General features: G+C 38.3%; 1 protein-coding gene across 3 annotated transcripts in view; it reads right to left on the bottom strand.

Annotated features, from left to right (window-relative positions):
* MNAT1 (MNAT1 component of CDK activating kinase) overlaps positions 1-18532 on the bottom strand; it is a 210015-nt gene that overhangs the window by 143632 nt on the left and 47851 nt on the right. For all 3 annotated transcript variants that reach the window (XM_059890503.1, XM_059890504.1, NM_001105409.1), the window contains exons 2-3: positions 11099-11251; positions 8001-8074 (exon numbers count right to left, since the gene is read on the bottom strand). In XM_059890503.1, the coding sequence (XP_059746486.1) occupies positions 8001-8074; positions 11099-11251 (227 nt within the window). The remainder of the gene's footprint in view (positions 1-8000; positions 8075-11098; positions 11252-18532) is intronic.

Here is an 18532-nt window from a genome sequence, read left to right as displayed (position 1 = left end):
GATATTTCTCCCGGCAATCTTGATTCCAGCTTGTGTTTCTTCCAGCCCAGCGTTTCTCATGATGTACTCTGCATATAAGTTAAATAAGCAGGGTGACAATATACAGCCTTGACGTACTCCTTTTTCTGTTTGGAACCAGTCTGTTGTTCCATGTCCAGTTCTAACTGTTGCTTCCTGACCTGCATACAGATTTCTCAAGAGGCAGGTCAGGTGGTCTGGTATTCCCATCTCTTTCAGAATTTTCCACAGTTTATTGTGATCCACACAGTCAAAGGCTTTGGCATAGTCAATAAAGCAGAAGCAGATGTTTTTCTGGAACTCTTTTGCTTTTTCGATGATCGAACAGATGTTGGCAATTTGATCTCTGGTTCCTCTGCCTTTTCTAAAACCAGCTTGAACATCTAGAAGTTCACAGTTCACGTACTGTTGAAGCCTGACTTGGAGAATTTTGAGCATTCCTTTAACTATCTCTCTTAGTTACTACCTATTCTAGTTTGTTCTTCCCTGGTGGCTCAGACGGTAAGTTCAGTTCAGTTCAGTCGCTCAGTCATGTCCAACTCTTTGCGACCCCATGGACTGCAGCACGCCAGGCCTCCCTGTCCATCACCAACTCCCAGAGTTTACTCAAACTCATGTCCACTGTGTCGGTGAAGCCATCCAATCATCTCATTCTCTGTTGTCCCCTTCTCCTCCAGCCTTCAGTCTTTCCCAGCATCAGGGTCTTTTCCAATGAGCGTGTTCTTCACATCAGGTGGCCAAAGTACTGGAGATTCAGATTCAGCATCAGACCTTCCTTTGAAAACTCTGGAATGATCTCCTTTATGATGGACTTGTTAGAATTCCTTGCAGTCCAAGGGACCCTCAAGTCCAAGAAGTGCAAGAGTCTTCTCCAACACCACAGTTCAAAGCCATCAATCCTTCGGCGCTCAGCTTTCTTTATAGTTCATCTCTGACATCCATTGGTGATTACTGCAAAAACCACAGCTTTGACTAGACGCACCTTTGTTAGCAAAGTAATGTCTCTGCTTTTTAATATGCTGTCTAGGTCCGTCATACGTTTACTGCCAAGGAGCAAGTGTCTTTTTAATTTCATGGCTGCAGTCACCATCTGCAGTGATTTTGGATCCCCAAAAAATAAAGTCTGTCACTGTTTCCACTGTTTCCCCATCTATTTCCCATGAGGTGATGGGACCAGATGCCATGATCTTAGTTTTCTGAATACTGAGCTCTAAGCCAACGTTTTCACTCTCCTCTTTCACTTTCATCAAGAGGCTCTGTAGTTCTAGGCTTTCTGCCATAAGGGTGCTATCATCTGCATATCAGAGGTTATTGATATTTCTCCTGGCAATCTTGATTCCAGCCTCTGCTTCATGCACCCCAGCATTTCTCATGATGTACTCTGCATATAAGTTAAACAAGCAGCTTGACAATATATAGCCTTGACATACTCCTTTTCCTATTTGGAACTAGTCTGTTGTTCCATCTCCAGTTCTAACTGTTGCTTCCTAACCTGCATACAGATTTCTCAAGAGGCAGGTCAGGTGGTGTGATATTCCCATCTCTTTCAGAATTTTCCACAGTTTGTTATGATCCACACAGTTAGAGGCTTTGTATTGTCAATAAAGCAAAAGTAGATGATTTTCTGGAACTCTTGCTTTTTCGATGATCCAACGGATGTTGGAAATTTGATCTCTGGTTCCTCTGCCTTTTCTAAAAGCAGCTTGGACATTTGGAAGTTCATGGTTCATGTACTGTTGAAGCCTGACTTGCAGAATTTTAAGCATTACTAGCATGTGAGATGAGTGAGTTGTGCATGTGACTTTCACTTTCAGTTTTCACTTTCACCACAATATTCTGCTGCCTCTCTACTAGCCACGGAATAAAATCTTAACCCTTACAGTCTAGCTTACAAAGCCCTCATTAACCGAGGTCCAGTCTGTTAGTCACTCCCCTGGTTCTATCTCCCTATAACAGATTAACACTTGTTACATTATCCAACATGCTCAACATGTATTTCTTTGACTTTGTCTTTGGACAAACTTTCTTCCATCCTCTTTCTACCTGGTAAACTATTCATCTTTTAAGATTGTGTGTTCTGTGGTTCAAACTTTACCTCTACTTTCTAATGCTGAATTGTTTTGCTATCTATATTCCTGAAATACTTTATAAATAAATGCCCATATACCTTCACATTAAATTATAATTTCATAATTATCTTCCTCTTTAGAATATGAACCTACTGAACACAAAGGTCACACATTCTCAGCAAGTAAATAATTCACAGAGAACAATATTTGCTGAATTGACCTGAAGTTCAGAAAATAAACTATGAATCCATGAGGCCAGGTCCCAAACTTCATCAATATTTTCAAATGCAAAAGAACTAATTGCTCTTTGTCCAACATGATCGGGATCAGTAGTGGATTACTTTTAAAACTCTGCCAAAGAGGTGAAACATATACACATCCTTGAACACTTTAACTTAAACCATATGCACTAAGTGTACAGTCACTCTCTAATGTAATAACATACAGTTAAGGTACAGTTTTTAATGGGAATTCTGCTTCCTTCTTGTATAAACCGTAAGTGTTATCTATATTGTTCAGTTCCCATTTTTTTCAAGTGGACCAAGGACTTCAGAAATAGAATCCTTCTAAAGTTCTATAATTTTTCCAGTCTTACAAACTACTTAAGTTAATTACAATTAAAAAGTATAACCGGCATAAGAAGGTTTGATAACCTATGCAATCAACTTTATATATAACTGAACTGGTGAGAGAAGTACAGAAGTATACTTAAAGACATCTTCTAATGGACAGGATACATTATGCATTGATTATGCTTCAATCATCAGTCAGTTCATGTTATAGAGGGACTGGGAAATATCAGTTACTCCAATAAGTCAACTAAGCAGAATTTGGTTAAGAGAGTGTCAACATAGTGCAACTAAAGTTAGTCCTTCATGAATATACATATTAGCAGAATCACTTTCAAATTAAATGTTCTGGGCTAGTTTCCTTATCTAATAAAGAAAAAAATGACAGTATTGTAAGCCCTAATATTCAGACTTGTTCTTACCTGTCACTCCTACCTCCCACTTCTGGCCATGATTTTACCTACAGGCCCTCAGGTGGTTCATATCTCCAAATTAAATAATGTCACAGCAAAAAAAAACCAAAAATGTAGTTTCAAAATCATGGCTCAACCAAAATCTTGTTCCAGAATCAAGATTCCACCTTCCCCTCCTTCTTGGTCTATCAATTTATTTATCTTACCTGACTGCTTGGATTTGTGACCATGTATTCAACTTGCTCTGTGACACCTGTAATCTCCTCTCCCTTCATTGCCTGACTAGACTTTTGACTAGTCACATTACCTTTAGAACAAATGTAAGCTGAATGTGTTACTGCTTGTTGTCCAAATGCCTGTCCGAAACCAAATATCTAAGTATAGCCAGATTTCTACATACCTGCACACTTGCCCATTTTTGCAAATTTGTTTTCAGTTCATCTTCTCAGTCTATATCCTAACTTTTCTGCTTTACCTTAGCACTCCCCAAATTATCATCTTTTCAGCTAAAATCTATAGCCATTCAGGGTTGCTATTACATACAAAGTACAATGAATACAATTAGAATAAAAAAGCAATGGTTCCAAGGCACTAAAAGACATCAGAAAAAAGGCTAAATTGTCTTCTGTATGTGCTACTCACTATGATATAATAAACAAACAGCTATTTTAGAAAAGTTTCAACAACAGTCGAAATAAAAGGTTTTGAGTTTTTCTCAGTTAATAAAGAAATAAAAAGAATTAGAATACTCTATTCCTCAGAAATTTGAATTGTCTAAAAAATGTACAATATAAATATTTTACAGAATAATAAATTTTATTATAATTCTATTTTAAGAAATAATATGAGTATAGCTTGGCTCTCAGGTTTGAGAAAAGAATAAAAAGATAATTATTTAATTCTCTTGGGCTTGTTCTAATTTTCATAGTCTATAACTTCTGTATTATTTCCAAACCTAGATTCAGACCAGATCAGTCGCTCAGTCGTGTCCGACTCTTTGCGACCCCATGAATCGCAGCACGCCAGGCCTCCCTGTCCATCACCAACTCCGAGAGTTCACTGAGACTCATGTCCATCAACTCAGTGACACCATCCAGCCATCTCATCTTCTGTTGTCCCCTTCTCCTCCTGCCCCCAATCCCTCCCAGCATCAGAGTCTTTTCCAATGAGTCAACTCTTCGCATGAGGTGGCCAAAGTACTGGAGTTTCAGCTTTAGCATCATTCCTTCCAAAGAGCACCCAGGGCTGATTTCCTTCAGAATGGACTGGTTGGATCTCCTTGTAGTCCAAGGGACTCTCACGAGTCTTCTCCAACACCACAGTTCAAAAGCATCAATTCTTCGATGCTCAGCCTTCTTCACAGTCCAACTCTCACATCCATACATGACCACTGGAAAAACCATAGCCTTGACTAGACGGACCTTTGTTGGCAAAGTAATGTCTCTGCTTTTTAATATGCTGTCTAGGTTGGTTATAACTTTCCTTCCAAGGAGTAAGCGTCTTTCAATTTCATGGCTGTAGTCACCATCTGCAGTGATTTTGGATCCCAAAAAAATAAAGTCTGACACTGTTTCCCCATCTATTTCCCATGAAGTGGTGGGACTGGATGCCATGATCTTCGTTTTCTGAATGGTGAGCTTTAAGCCAACTTTTTCACTCTCCACTTTCACTTTCATCAAGAGGCGTTTGAGTTCCTCTTCACTTTCTGCCATAAGGGTGGTGTCATCTGCATATCTGAGGTTATTGATATTTCTCCCGGCAATCTTGATTCCAGCTTGTGTTTCTTCCAGTCCAGCGTTTCTCATGATGTACTCTGCATATAAATTAAATAAACAGGGTGACAATATACAGCCTTGACATACTCCTTTTCCTATTTGGAACCAGTCTGTTGTTCCATGTCCAGTTCTAACTGTTGCTTCCTGACCTGCATACAAATTTCTCTAGAGGCAGATCAGGTGTTCTGGTATTCCCATCTCTTTCAGAATTTTCCACAGTTTATTGTGATCCACACAGTCAAAGGCTTTGGCATAGTCAATAAAGCAGAAATAGATGTTTTTCTGGAACTCTCTTGCTTTTTTCATGATCCAGCAGATGTTGGCAACTTGATCTCTGGTTCCTCTGCCTTTTCTAAAACCAGCTTGAACATCAGGAAGTTCACGGTTCACCTATTGCTGAAGCCTGGCTTGGAGAATTTTGAGCGTTACTTTACTAGCGTGTGAGATGAGTGCAACTGTGCGGTAGTTTGAGCATTCTTTGGCATTGCCTTTCTTTGGGATTGGAATGAAAACTGACCTTTTCCAGTCCTGTGGCCACTGCTGAGTTTTCCAAATTTGCTGGCATATTGAGTGCAGCACTTTCATAGCATCATCTTTCAGGATTTGGAATAGCTCAACTGGAATTCCATCACCTCCACTAGCTTTGTTCGTAGTAATGCTTTCTAAGGCCCACTTGACTTCACATTCTAGGATGTCTGGCTCTAGGTCAGTGATCACACCATCGTGATTATCTGGGTCGTGAAGATCTTTTTTGTACAGTTCTTCTGTGTATTCTTGCCATCTCTTCTTAATATCTTCTGCTTCTGTTAGGTCCATACCATTTCTGTCCTTTATCAAGCCCATCTTTGCATGAAATGTTCCTTGGTATCTCTGATTTTCTTGAAGAGATCCCTAGTCTTTCCCATTCTGTTGTTTTCCTCTATTTCTTTGCATTGATCGCTGAAGAAGGCTTTCTTATCTCTTCTTGCTATTCTTTGGAACTCTGCATTCAGATGTTTATATCTTTCCTTTTCTCCTTTGCTTTTCGCTTTTCTTTTCACAGCTATTTGTAAGGCCTCCCCAGACAGCCATTTTGCTTTTTTGTATTTCTTTTCTATGGGAATGGTCTTGATCCCTGTCTCCTGTACAATGTCACGAACCTCATTCCATAGTTCATCAGGCACTCTATTTATCAGATCTAGGCCCTTAAATCTATTTCTCACTTCCACTGTATAATCATAAGGGATTTGATTTAGGTCATACCTGAATGGTCTAGTGGCTTTCCCTACTTTCTTCAATTTAAGTCTGAATTTGGCAATAAGGAGTTCATGGTCTGAGCCACAGTCAGCTCCTGGTCTTGTTTTTGCTGACTGTATAGAGCTTCTCCACCTTTGGTTGCAAAGAATATAATCAATCTGATTTCAGTGTTGACCATCTGGTGATGTCCATGTGTAGAGTCTTCTCTTGTGTTGTTGGAAGAGGGTGTTTGTTATGACCAGTGCATTTTCTTGGCAAAACTCTATTAGTCTTTGCCCTGCTTCATTCCGTATTCCAAGGCCAAATTTGCCTGTTACTCCAGGTGTTTCTTGACTTCCTACTTTTGCATTCCAGTCCCCTATAATGAAAAGGACATCTTTTTTGGGTGTTAGCTCTAAAAGGTCTTGTAGGTCTTCACAGAACCGTTCAACTTGAGCTTCTTCAGCGTTACTGGTTGGGGCATAGACTTGGATTACTGTGATATTGAATGGTTTGCCTTGGAAACGAACAGAGATCATTCTGTCATTTTTGAGATTGCATCCAAGTACTGCATTTCAGACTCTTTTGTTGACCATGATGGCCACTCCATTTATTCTGAGGGATTCCTGCCCGCAGTAGTAGATATAATGGTTATCTGAGTTAAATTCACCCATTCCAGTCCATTTCAGTTCGCTGATTCCTAGAATGTTGACATTCACTCTTGCCATCTCTTGTTTGACCACTTCCAATTTCCCTTGATTCATAGACCTGACATTCCAGGTTCCTATGCAATATTGCTCTTTACAGCATTGGACCTTGCTTCTATCACCACTCACATCCACAGCTGGGTATTGTTTTTGCTTTGGCTCCATCCCATCATTCTTTCTGGAGTTATTTCTCCACTGATTTCCAGTAGAATATTGGGGACCTACTGCCCTGGGGAGTTTCTCTTTCAGTATCCTATCATTTTACCTTTTCATACTGTTCATGGGGTTCTCAAGGCAAGAATACTGAAGTGGTTTGCCATTCCCTTCTCCAATGGACAACATTCTGTCGAATCTCTCTACCATGACCCTCCCGTCTTGGGTTGCCCCACGGGCATGGCTTAGTTTCATTGAGCTAGACAAGGCTGTGGTCCTAGTGTGATTAGATTGACTAGTTTTCTGTGAGTATGGTTTCAGTGTGTTTGCCCTCTGATGCCCTGAATAATTATGGCAAGTTTAACTGATGTTTTAGAAATTTCAGACTTTGTACCATCTCTAAAATCTTATTTAAGAAAACAGAAACAGGAGGGACATATGTATACCTATGGCTGATGCATGTTGATGTATGGCAGAAACCAACACAATACTGTAAAACAATTATCCTTCAATTAAAAATAAATAAATTTTTAAATGAAAAAAAACAGAAACAATGCTTTCTTTTGATGAAAGCTTCGTTTAGACAAATCACAAGAGAAAGAATAAGCACCAAGATTACTCTACCTTCTGATTCTACAGTAACACTGAATAACAGAATGTCACTTCAACATTCAACTATTTCATAGTATTTTCAAATTAGTGCATGCACAGAATCATAAATGGTGAATAAACAACTTATGGCTTTAATCACCATGGATACAGATAATGGAAATTCTATTTTTTAAAACTGAGTATTGTTCTCATTTATTCTAATACATCATCAACATACAGAAAATATATACACATATATATACCTTTCTTTCCAGGTATAAAGGAGTAGTACCTCTATTCATCATATTTTTCCTAAGACAAAATGTTTATTACTTAAGTATGTCTTTTAGGTACAATGGAAAGTAATTAGGTAAACATCAACTACCACAACAAAATTTGTCAGAGACTTTTATATGAAATATTCTCTTAGGCATCTAAAAGATAAAAGCATACAGGCTAGCATACCAAAGTACAAGCATTAAATACATACCAATTTCTTCCACTTCTTCCAGGAAATCATTATATTCTCTTAGACTAGGAAAGTCTTCTTCCCTTTTATTGTATCTTTAAGAAGAAAAAAATGAACATATTACATATCACTTGCTTTTAATATCATCTAACTGGTTTGTTCTTACCTAATTCATACATGATAAATAAAAAAGAACTGCTTATGGTGTAAAACAGTTTTCTTGACACCAGGTTTGTAACTAGACCAAGAATGTTGTTTTTAAATTCTTTTGACTACAGAGAAGGAGTAGAGTGAAGAGAATGGTACAATATGTAAAATCCTAAGACAAGGGAAAAATAAAGAAATTAGAACACTGAAGAAATGGGAGATGAGCTTCAACAGGTCTATCATTGGAATATTTGGTTTTTTATATCGTTTACTTCTAATAAACAGATTCACTAATTTCCAGAAAGAGGACACCTTCCTATTTTTCATGACCGTTATAATCTAAAGAATGCTAGATACAGACAAGTTATAAACAATGTGAAACTTTTCTGGTGGCCCAAGAGTTAAGACTCTGCACTTGCAATACAGGAGGCACAGATCTGATCCCTGGCTGAGGAACTAAGATCTCACATGGCAAAAAAGAAAGAAAAAAATGTATAAATAATGTAATGTGCCTGTGAAAAATTAGAAAATCAAAGGGCTTAATGATAAAAGATAAGAATCTAAGAGAACCTACCTATGGCTGATTTACGTTGATATATGGCAGAAACCAACACAACATGATAAAGCAACTATCCTCCAGTTATAAATAAATAAATTTAAGATAAACAAAAAAACAAAAAGAATCTAAGAGAGACTATCTCTAAGAAGTAATCCAAAAAATAAAAGAGCAACTTGGATTATTGATAAAGTACCCAGAAAGATGCTGCTAAAAAACCGGTGAACAAAGTTGAAATGTAGACCACCTAGATACATATTAATTCTAACCATAACCTAAAAAGTAATAAGGTGGCTTACAGCAAAAGGAGAGATAAAATTCAAAACTATCAACAAAAAGTAAAAAATTAAATAAGAGAAAAAGAACACTAGAAATATTTATGTACCCATATACACACAGAGAGATGTATCAAAATAAATTGTTCAGTTCAGTTCAGTAACTCAGTTGTGTCCGACTCTTTGCGACCCCACGAATCGCAGCACGCCAGGCCTCCCTGTCCATCACCAACTCCCGGAGTTCACTCAAACTTATGTCCATCGAGTCAGTGATGCATCCAGCCATCTCATCCTCTGTCGTCCCCTTCTCCTCCTGCCCCCAATCCCTCCCAGCATCAGAGTCAACTTTTCCAATGAGTCAACTCTTCACGTGAGGTGGCCAAAGTACTGGAGTTTCAGCTTTAGCATCATTCCTTCCAAAGAAATCCCAGGGCTGATCTCCTTCAGGATGGACTGGTTGGATCTCCTTGCAGTCCAAGGGACTCTCAAGAGTCTTCTCCAACACCACAGTTCAAAAGCATCAATTCTTTGGCGCTCAGCCTTCTTCACAGTCCAACTCTCACATCCATACATGACCACTGGAAAAACCATAGCCTTGACTAGACAAACTTTTGTTGGCAAAGTAATGTCTCTGCTTTTCAATATGCTATCTAGGTTGGACATAACTTTCCTTCCCAGGAGTAAGCGTCTTTTCATTTCATGGCTACAGTCACCATCTGCAGTGATTTTGGCCCAAGAAAATAAAGTCTGACACTGTTTCCACTGTTTCCCCATCGATTTCCCATGAAGTGATGGGACCAGATGCCATGATCTTCATTTCCTGAATGTTGAGCTTTAAGCCAACTTTTTCAGTCTCCACCTGCACTTTCATCAAGAGGCTTTTTAGTTGCTCTTCACTTTCTGCCATAAGTGGGGTGGCATCTGCATATCTGAGGTTATTGATATTTCTCCCGGCAATCTTGATTCCAGCTTGTGTTTCTTCCAGTCCAGCATTTCTCATGATGTACTCTGCATATAAGTTAAATAAGCAGGGTGACAATATACAGCCTTGACGTACTCCTTTTCCTATTTGGAACCAGTCTGTTGTTCCATGTCCAGTTCTACCTGTTGCTTCCTGACCTGCATACAGATTTCTCAAGAGGCAGGTCAGGTGGTCTGGTATTCCCATCTCTTTCAGAATTTTCCACAGTTTATTGTGATCCACACAGTCAAATTGTAGCTAACCCTAATTTTCTCTAATAGCTTTCAATAACAGATGTTACCTCCTCGGGTCTTATCTAACATCACTAACTCACAACAATATTTAGTCCCTAACTTCACAGCATTTTTCCCAATTTATAATCACGTATTTGTTTTGTTTGCCTATTTTAATGCTATCCAAGCTACTATACTGTAAGCATTACAACAGCAAGGTATGTAGCTATTACACTCATTTCATACGTGTGTGTGTGCGCACGCACGCACGCTCAGTCACTCAATCATGTCCGACTCCTTGCAACTCCATGGACTGTAGCCTGCCAGGCTCCTCTGTCCCTGGGACTTTGCAGGCAAGAATACTGGAGTGAGTTTCCTGGGGATCTTCCCAACCCAGGGATGGAATCCAAGTCTCTTATGTCTCCTGTACTGGCAGGCAGATTCTTTACCGCTACACCACCTGGGAAGCCATTTCGTACTTAAGGCCTAATATGCATAACACTGTTTGTACAGAGTAGGTTCTCAATATATATTTACTAAGTACATTAAAGAATAAATAAAGCAAATAAATTGTGAAGCCATGAATTCAGAAGGTTTACTCTTTGGGAGTTCTCTGGTGGCCTAGTAGTTAGGATTCTAGGCTTTCACTGCTGTGGCCCAGGTTCATTCCCTGGTCAAGAACTGAGATTTTGCAAGCCACACAGAGCAGCTAAAAATAAAAAATAACTATTTTTCAATAAAAAAGATTTACTCTTCTCTAACAAAGGTTAGATAATATTATTGAGTTCTCAAAGAGCTTAATAAATTTTTAACATTGAACAAATCCATACATCAATTTATACTTACTCGCCAAACTGTCCACATTTCTACAAGTAAATAATTACATCAATTATAGAAATAACTGTCAAAATCTTTGTGAACTGAATTATTCAAGCATTAACACTTACATCTTTAGCACTTTTTTCCGAATCTCAACTTCCTTGTCAACAGTAGGATCTTCAAAGAGCTGTACCCTGAAGTTGCTCTTTCGAAGTGGAGTGCCACACTCAGGACAGTTTCCAGCTCCTCTCACAAAGAGTAAATCCACACAACTTTCACAGCTGTAAGGAGAGAAATACAACATAACTTTTAAGCTAGTATTCAAATTGGCAATAAGTCTGTATACAGTTTGCCTTTTTCCAGTTTTGGTGTTCATTTGAGGGAGAGGAGGCACAGGAAAATTAATCATTACTACCTAAAATTTTTATTGAAAACCTTTAGGAAAAAAGCATTTTCATTTAGAGCCTACTTCAGACATAGGTGGTCCAAGGTTCACCAGTATAATCTTACAAATGAAAAAAATACACAAATTTTGGAAAATTGATTTAGGATCTAGGAGGATTCAGATAGCAGGATAGGGAGAAGTCAAAGAGCATACAAAAGAGCAAACCAGGATCAAGTCCACTCTCAGACCAGTATCACCCTCAGACCTGGCAGGGACCTGCACTTTAGAGAACCCTGCATACCATAATCACTAAAATGAAGACCTTTCCCCTACTTTCAGCCTGGTAAGGAAGTTCTTTAAAGTTCAGTAAGCAACTGAGTCAGTGGAAGTTACTCAAAAGGGAGAGAAGTGCTGGCTGAAGGAGGCCCCTCAGGGCAGAGGATAAAGAACTGAGACTGACCCCGTATATGTGCACAAAGGAGAAAAAATCACCACAGCTTCTGCCCTGAAAATATCAGAAAGAGTGGCTACTTATATAATTTTTAATCATTTAAAGCTGGCTGCCCTAAATCCACCAAAGTGATTACCCAGGCAAGCCAAATCTCCCAAATACCTGCATCCCTTCTTTCCTCTCTTCTTGGCTAGTACAATTTGGGGAAGAGCTTAGAACTTCTTTAGAAGTCTTCAGTTTGAAAAGAAAGGAGTTGGCAAGGTTAACTCTGTAGGAGATTCCTGGGGGAACTGACAGTGTCAGTTCATATATTGTTTTAGAGGAGTCCAGGCACCACCCCATCATCCCTGCACAGCCAGAGCAGATCCATCCTACTAATCAGATTAACAAGTAAAAAGCTGACCAGGAGCAAGCAGCAGCTTCAGCCTTGTGGGCCTTAAAGATACAGGCTCCTGGGAACTCAGGATGCAGTGTTGTAACTAAGAAGATGTCGCTTGATTTATAACTTTTAAACATTTAAACATACTGGTATGTAGTCCTCTAGCTGTAATACTGCCCAACACAGTATATAAGGGCCACACCAACCCTAATCATTCCTTTCTTAGCATTATTTGAAGTTATTTATTTATTTATGTGTAACCGGCATTAGACTGGAAGGCAAGAATTTGACCTATCTTGTTCTATATCACCAAAAATATACATATATAACAGAAAGAAAAAGACAAATTCTAATAAGTAAGGGAAAGGTTGATTTCCTCCAAATACGTAGTTCACTAATGGAAAGAATGATACAGAGAAATAAGAATATTTAAGGTTGGTTATTAGTAAAACACTAACATTGACCTTGGCATGTTTCTATATTAAAATGGGGGCAGGGAGAGAATCATCGAAAAATACAGGCAAAAACTCCCTAAAAGGGAGAACAGAGCTCACAGTCATCATTATTCAAGATCAACAAAACCCCAGAAAATTCACTTGGGATTAGGAAAATTGGGAGTGGTACATTTCTCCTAATCTTTGTGGTTGGAGCAAATTAAATCCAAACAGAGAAGCTGAAACAGCACACTTTAGAGTGCAGGCCCTATACATACCCTAATTTTGTCTTGAACCATTGTTATGAAACCCTTCATCAAAACCTCTGGGGTTGGGACACATGGCTTTTTAAGGTTGGAGTTCATGTGTCTCCCTTTGCCTGGCAAAGTAATAAAGCTACCCTTTTTTACTTCAAAAAAAAAAAAGAAAAGAAAATGAGCACACTATATAACTACACTGATAAGGATGTTTATAGGCAAGGAGCTATCTGAAATACTCAAAATCATTGAGCTAGTATACAGAAATCAATATTCCATATAGTATTTCAAGGTCTTGGAGAGTAGACCCATTCAATAATTCAGTTAAAAAGGTAATAAAAACACTTCAGTATTTCTGAAAGTCATATTGTAATCTCGGACATATTATTTGTTACCACAGTTTGTTGTACATCTCCAATTCTAATCTGCATCATAAGGATTCTAATCTAAATGATTAAGATTTCAGTAGCATTAAAAATATTTTAAATAATCTATGACCCATACAACTTTTCCCTTTCTGATTTTAATTGTTAAAAGAACAAATAATTATTTTTTTTAAGTTCAAATATAGAAGTATGTAGAGAAAAAACTCAAAGTGCTACTTCCTTCTCTTCTACATCTTACTTCCTACACGTTATATACAACTGTCAAGTTCGGCATTTACGTGGCCAGATATTTTTCTACACATTTACAAAATATGTATGTTCAAATTATATACATGAAAACTAATCTTATTAAAAAAGAAGAAAAAAAAAAAAAAAAGAAGAAAACATTCCTAATTGCTAGTTCACTTCATCTGGCAACACAGCAACCAAAAGACAGTTATGTGGGCAATCTTTTGCCTCCAAGAGTGCTAGGAACTTTTTCAAACAAAATCTTGTATTCTGCAGAACATAGGAAAATTTGCTGAAAAAGCCTAAATCCTTGGTTACTACCCATTCCTAAAGATGTTTTTATGGTTTTCTTTTGTTTTTTAAAAACCAGAATGGTGCCGGCCCTCTTTCCTCTCTGAAAAACTTATTTTTAGATTCTTTTTTCTATCAAGAATATTTAACCACTTATATTCCTCTGTCAAGATTTTCAATCAACTTGTTTCTTTACATTTTCAAAAGCAAACAAATCAATTAAAAATCTTGACAAAGACTAGATACAAAAAACCTATAGCTAACATCGTACTTAACAGTGAGAAACTAGAAATTTTTCAACTAAAATCAAATACAAAGCAAGACTATATCCTCTCATTACTCCTTTTCAACATGACACTAGAAGTCTATGCTGATGTAGTAAGACAAGAAAAGGAAATAATGGACAGACAGATTGCAAAGAAAAACACAGAGCTCTCTTTGCATACAGATGACATGATTGTCTATACAGAAAATCCAAATGAATCAACAACAAAAAAAACCTCTTAGAAATAATAATCCATTATAATTATAGCAAGGTTGCAGAATACAATATACAAAAGACTATCGCTTTCCTATATACCCCAACAAAGAACAAGTGCAATCTGAAATTAAAAATAGTATCATTTATGTTCCAGTTCCACTTCAGTTGCTAAATCATGTCTGACTCTTTGCGACCCTATGAACCGCAGCAGCCAGGCCTCCCTGTCCATTACTAACTCCATGCTACTGCTACTGCTAAGTCACTTCAGTCGTGTCTGACTCTGTGCGACCCCCAGAGATGGCAGCCCACCAGGCTCCCTTGTCCCTGGGATTCTCCAGGCAAGAACACTGGAGTGGGTTGCCATTTCTTTCTCCAATGCATGAAAGTGAAAAGGGAAAGTGAAGTCCCTCAGTCATGTCCAACTCTTTTAACCCCATGGACTGCAGCCTACCAGGCTCCTCCATCCATGGGATTTTCCAGGCAAGAGTACTGGAGTGGGGTGCCATTGCCTTCTCCTACTAACTCCCTAAGTCTACCCAAACCCATGTCCATTGAGTCGGTGATGCCATCCAACCATCTCATCCTCTGTCGTCCCCGTCTCCTCCTGCCCTCAATCTTTCCCAGCATCAGGGTCTTTTCAAAGGAGTCAACTCTTCCCATCAGGTAGCCAAAGTATTGGAGTTTCAGCTTCAACATGAGTCCTTCCAATGAACACCCAGGACTGATCTTCTGTAGGATGGACTGGTTGGATCTCCTTGCAGTCCAAGGGACTCTTAAGAGTCTTCTCCAACACCACAGTTCAAAAGCATCCATTCTTCGGCACTCAGCTTTCTTCACAGTCCAACTCTCACATCCATACATGACTACTGGAAAAACCATAGCCTTAGACTAGACGGACCTTTGTTGACCAAGTAATGTCTCTGCTTTTGAATACGCTGTCTAGGTTGGTCATAACTTTCCTTCCAAGGAGTAAGCGTCTTTCAATTTCATGGCTGTAGTCACCATCTGCAGTGATTCTAGAGCCCAGAAAAATAAAGTCAGCCACTGTTCCCAGTGTTTGCCCATCTATTTGCCATGAAGTGATGGGACCAGATGCCATGATCTTACTTTTCTGAATATTGAGCTTTAAGCCAACTTTTTCACTCTCCACTTTCACTTTCATCAAGAGGTGCTTTAGTTCTTCATTTTCTGCCATAAGGATGGTGTCATCTGCATATCTGAGGTTACTGATAGTTCTCCTGGCAATCTTGATTCCAGCCTGTGCTTCTTCCAGCCCAGCATTTCTCATGATGCACTCTACATATAAGTTAAATAAGCAGGGTGACAATATACAGCCTTGATGTACTCCTTTTCCTATTTGGAACCAGTCTGTTGTTCCATGTCCAGTTCTAACTGTTGCTTCCTGACCTGCATACAGGTTTCTCAAGGGGCAGATCAGATGGTCTGGTATTCCCATCTCTTTCAGAATTTTCCACAGTCTATTGTGATCCACACAGTCAAAGGCTTTGGCATAGTCAAAGCAGAAATAGATGTTTTTCTGGAACTCTCTTGCTTTTTCGATGATCCAGCGGATGTTGGCAATTTGATCTCTGGTTCCTCTGCCTTTTCTAAATCCACCTTGAACATCTGGAAGTTCATGGTTCACATATTACTGAAGCCTGGCTTGGAGAATTTTGAGCGTTACTTTACTAGCGTGTGAGATGAGTGCAACTGTGCGGTAGTTTGAGCATTCTTTGGCATTGCCTTTCTTTGGGATTGGAATGAAAACTGACCTTTTCCAGTCCTGTGGCCACTGCTGAGTTTTCCAAATTTGCTGGCATATTGAGTGCAGTATTTTCACAGCATCATCTTTTAGGATTTGAAATAGCTCAACTGGAATTCCACCAGCTCCACTAGCTTTGTTCGTAGTGATGCTTCCTAAGGCCCACCTGACTTCACATTCCCGGATGTCTGGCTCTAGGTGAGTGTGAGTGATCACACCATCGTGATTATCTGGGTCATGAAGATCTTTTTTATATAGTTCCTCTGTGTATTCTTGCCACCTCTTCTTAATATCTTCTATTTCTGTTAGATCCATACCATTTCTGTCCTTTATTGAGCTCATCTTTGCATGAAATGTTCCTTGGTATCTCTAATTTTCTTGAAGAGATCTCTAGTCTTTCCCATCTATTGTTTTCCTCTATTTCTTTGCACTGATCACTGAGGAAGACTTTCATATCTCTTCTTGCTATTCTTTGGAACTCTGCATTCAAATGGATATATCTTTCCTTTTCTCCTTCACTTTTCGCTTCTCTTCTTTTCACAGCTATTTGTAAGGCCTCCTCAGACAGCCATTTTGCTTTTTTGCATTTCTTTTTCTTGGGGATGGTCTTTATTCCTGTCCCTTGTACAGTGTCACAAACCTCCACCCGTAGTTCATCAGGCACTCTGTCTATCAGATCTAGTCCCTTAAATTTATTTCTTACTTCCACTGTATAGTCATAAGGGATTTGATTTAGGTTATAACTGAATGGTCTAATGGTTTTCCCCACTTTCTTCAATTTAAGTCTGAATTTGGCAATAAGGAGTTGATGATCTGAACCACAGTCAACTCCCGATCATTTATGTTAGCTCCCCAAATTTTGAACTTTTAAGTATAAATCTAACAAAATATATACAAAATCTATATGAAAAAACTACAAAAGTCCCATGAATAAAATCAAAAAACAAGTTAAATCAATAGAGAGATACTCCATATTCATGCACAGGTAGAGTTCATGGAAAGGAAGACTCAATATTTTGAGTTATCAGTTTTTACCATCTTAATGTATAGATTCAATGCAATTCAAATCAAATCAAATTGACAGGAAGTTACTGTATGGATATCAACAAACTGATTCTAAAGTTTACATAAAAAAACAAAAGGCTGGAATAGATACAATAATACTGAAGGAGAAGAACACAGTTGGAAAACAGATGCTACCTAACTTCAAGATTTACTCATAACTACAATAATGAAGACAGCGTGGTACTGGTTAAAGAACAGACGAACAGACCAATGGAACAAAATAGCCCAGAAGTAGACCCACATAAATAGAGTCAGCTGATCTCTAATAAAAGAGCAAAGACAATACAATGAAGCAAAAATAAGTCTCTTCAACAAACTGGACATCCACTGGAAAAAAAAAAATGAATCTATACATGAACCTTCAGTTCAGTCGCTCAGTCATGTCCGACTCTTTGAGACCCCATGAACCACAGCATGCCAGGCCTCCCTGTCCATCACCAACTCCCGGAGTCCACCCAAACCCATGTCCACTGAGCCTTACATCCTTAAAAAATTAACTCCAAACTTAACTCACAGGCCTAAATGAAAATGCAAAATTATAAAACTCCTAGAGTATAACACAGGATAAAAGCTATATGACTTTGGGTATGGTGATGACTTTATTGATACAACACCAAAGGCATGATCCATGAAAGATATAACTGATTAGCTAGATTTTTGTTTTACTTTAAAACTTCTGCTCTGCTAAAGACGATGTCAAGAGAGAAAAACTAAAAATAAAAACACCTGATAAAGGACTGTTATCTAAAATACATGGGAGAAAAAAATTCTTAAAAAGTGGACCAAAAACCTTAACAGACAACTCACTAAAGAAGATACAGAAGATACAGGCATACCTCATTTTATTGAGCTCTACTTTATTTCACTTTATAGGTACTGTGCTTTTTACAAATTGAAGCTTTATGGCAACTCTGCATTATCAGATGACAGCTAACATTTTTTAGTAATAGAGTATTTTTTAATTAGGGTATGTACTATTTTAGACATATGGCTACTGTGCACTTAACAGACTACAATGCAGTGTAAACATAACTTTTATATGCATATTGGGAAACCAAAAAATTATCGTGATTCATTTTATTACAATATTCACTTCATTGTAGTGGTCTGGAACTGAACCCACAATATATCCAAGGTATGCCTATATACAGATTGCAAATAATACCTGAAAAGATATTCCACATGACATGGCATAAAAGAAATGCAAATTAAAACAACAATGAAATATACACTAATACCTATTATTATAAAATAGCCAAAACGCAATACTCTGACAACACCAAATGTTGATAAACATATGGTGGAACAGGAACTCTCATACACTGCTGGTGGGAATGCAAAATGGTACAGTCACTTTGGAAGACAGTTTGACAGTTACTTACAAAACAAAGCATGCTCTAACCATACAGTTCAGCCATTATACTCCCTGGTAGGTAATCAAAA

The sequence above is a fragment of the Bos taurus genome, chromosome 10 (assembly GCF_002263795.3).
Source record: "Bos taurus isolate L1 Dominette 01449 registration number 42190680 breed Hereford chromosome 10, ARS-UCD2.0, whole genome shotgun sequence".
In the NCBI taxonomy this organism is placed as follows: domain Eukaryota; kingdom Metazoa; phylum Chordata; class Mammalia; order Artiodactyla; family Bovidae; genus Bos; species Bos taurus.
Note: the sequence above shows the minus strand (reverse complement) of the source record. Positions and strands in the feature narration are given on the sequence as shown.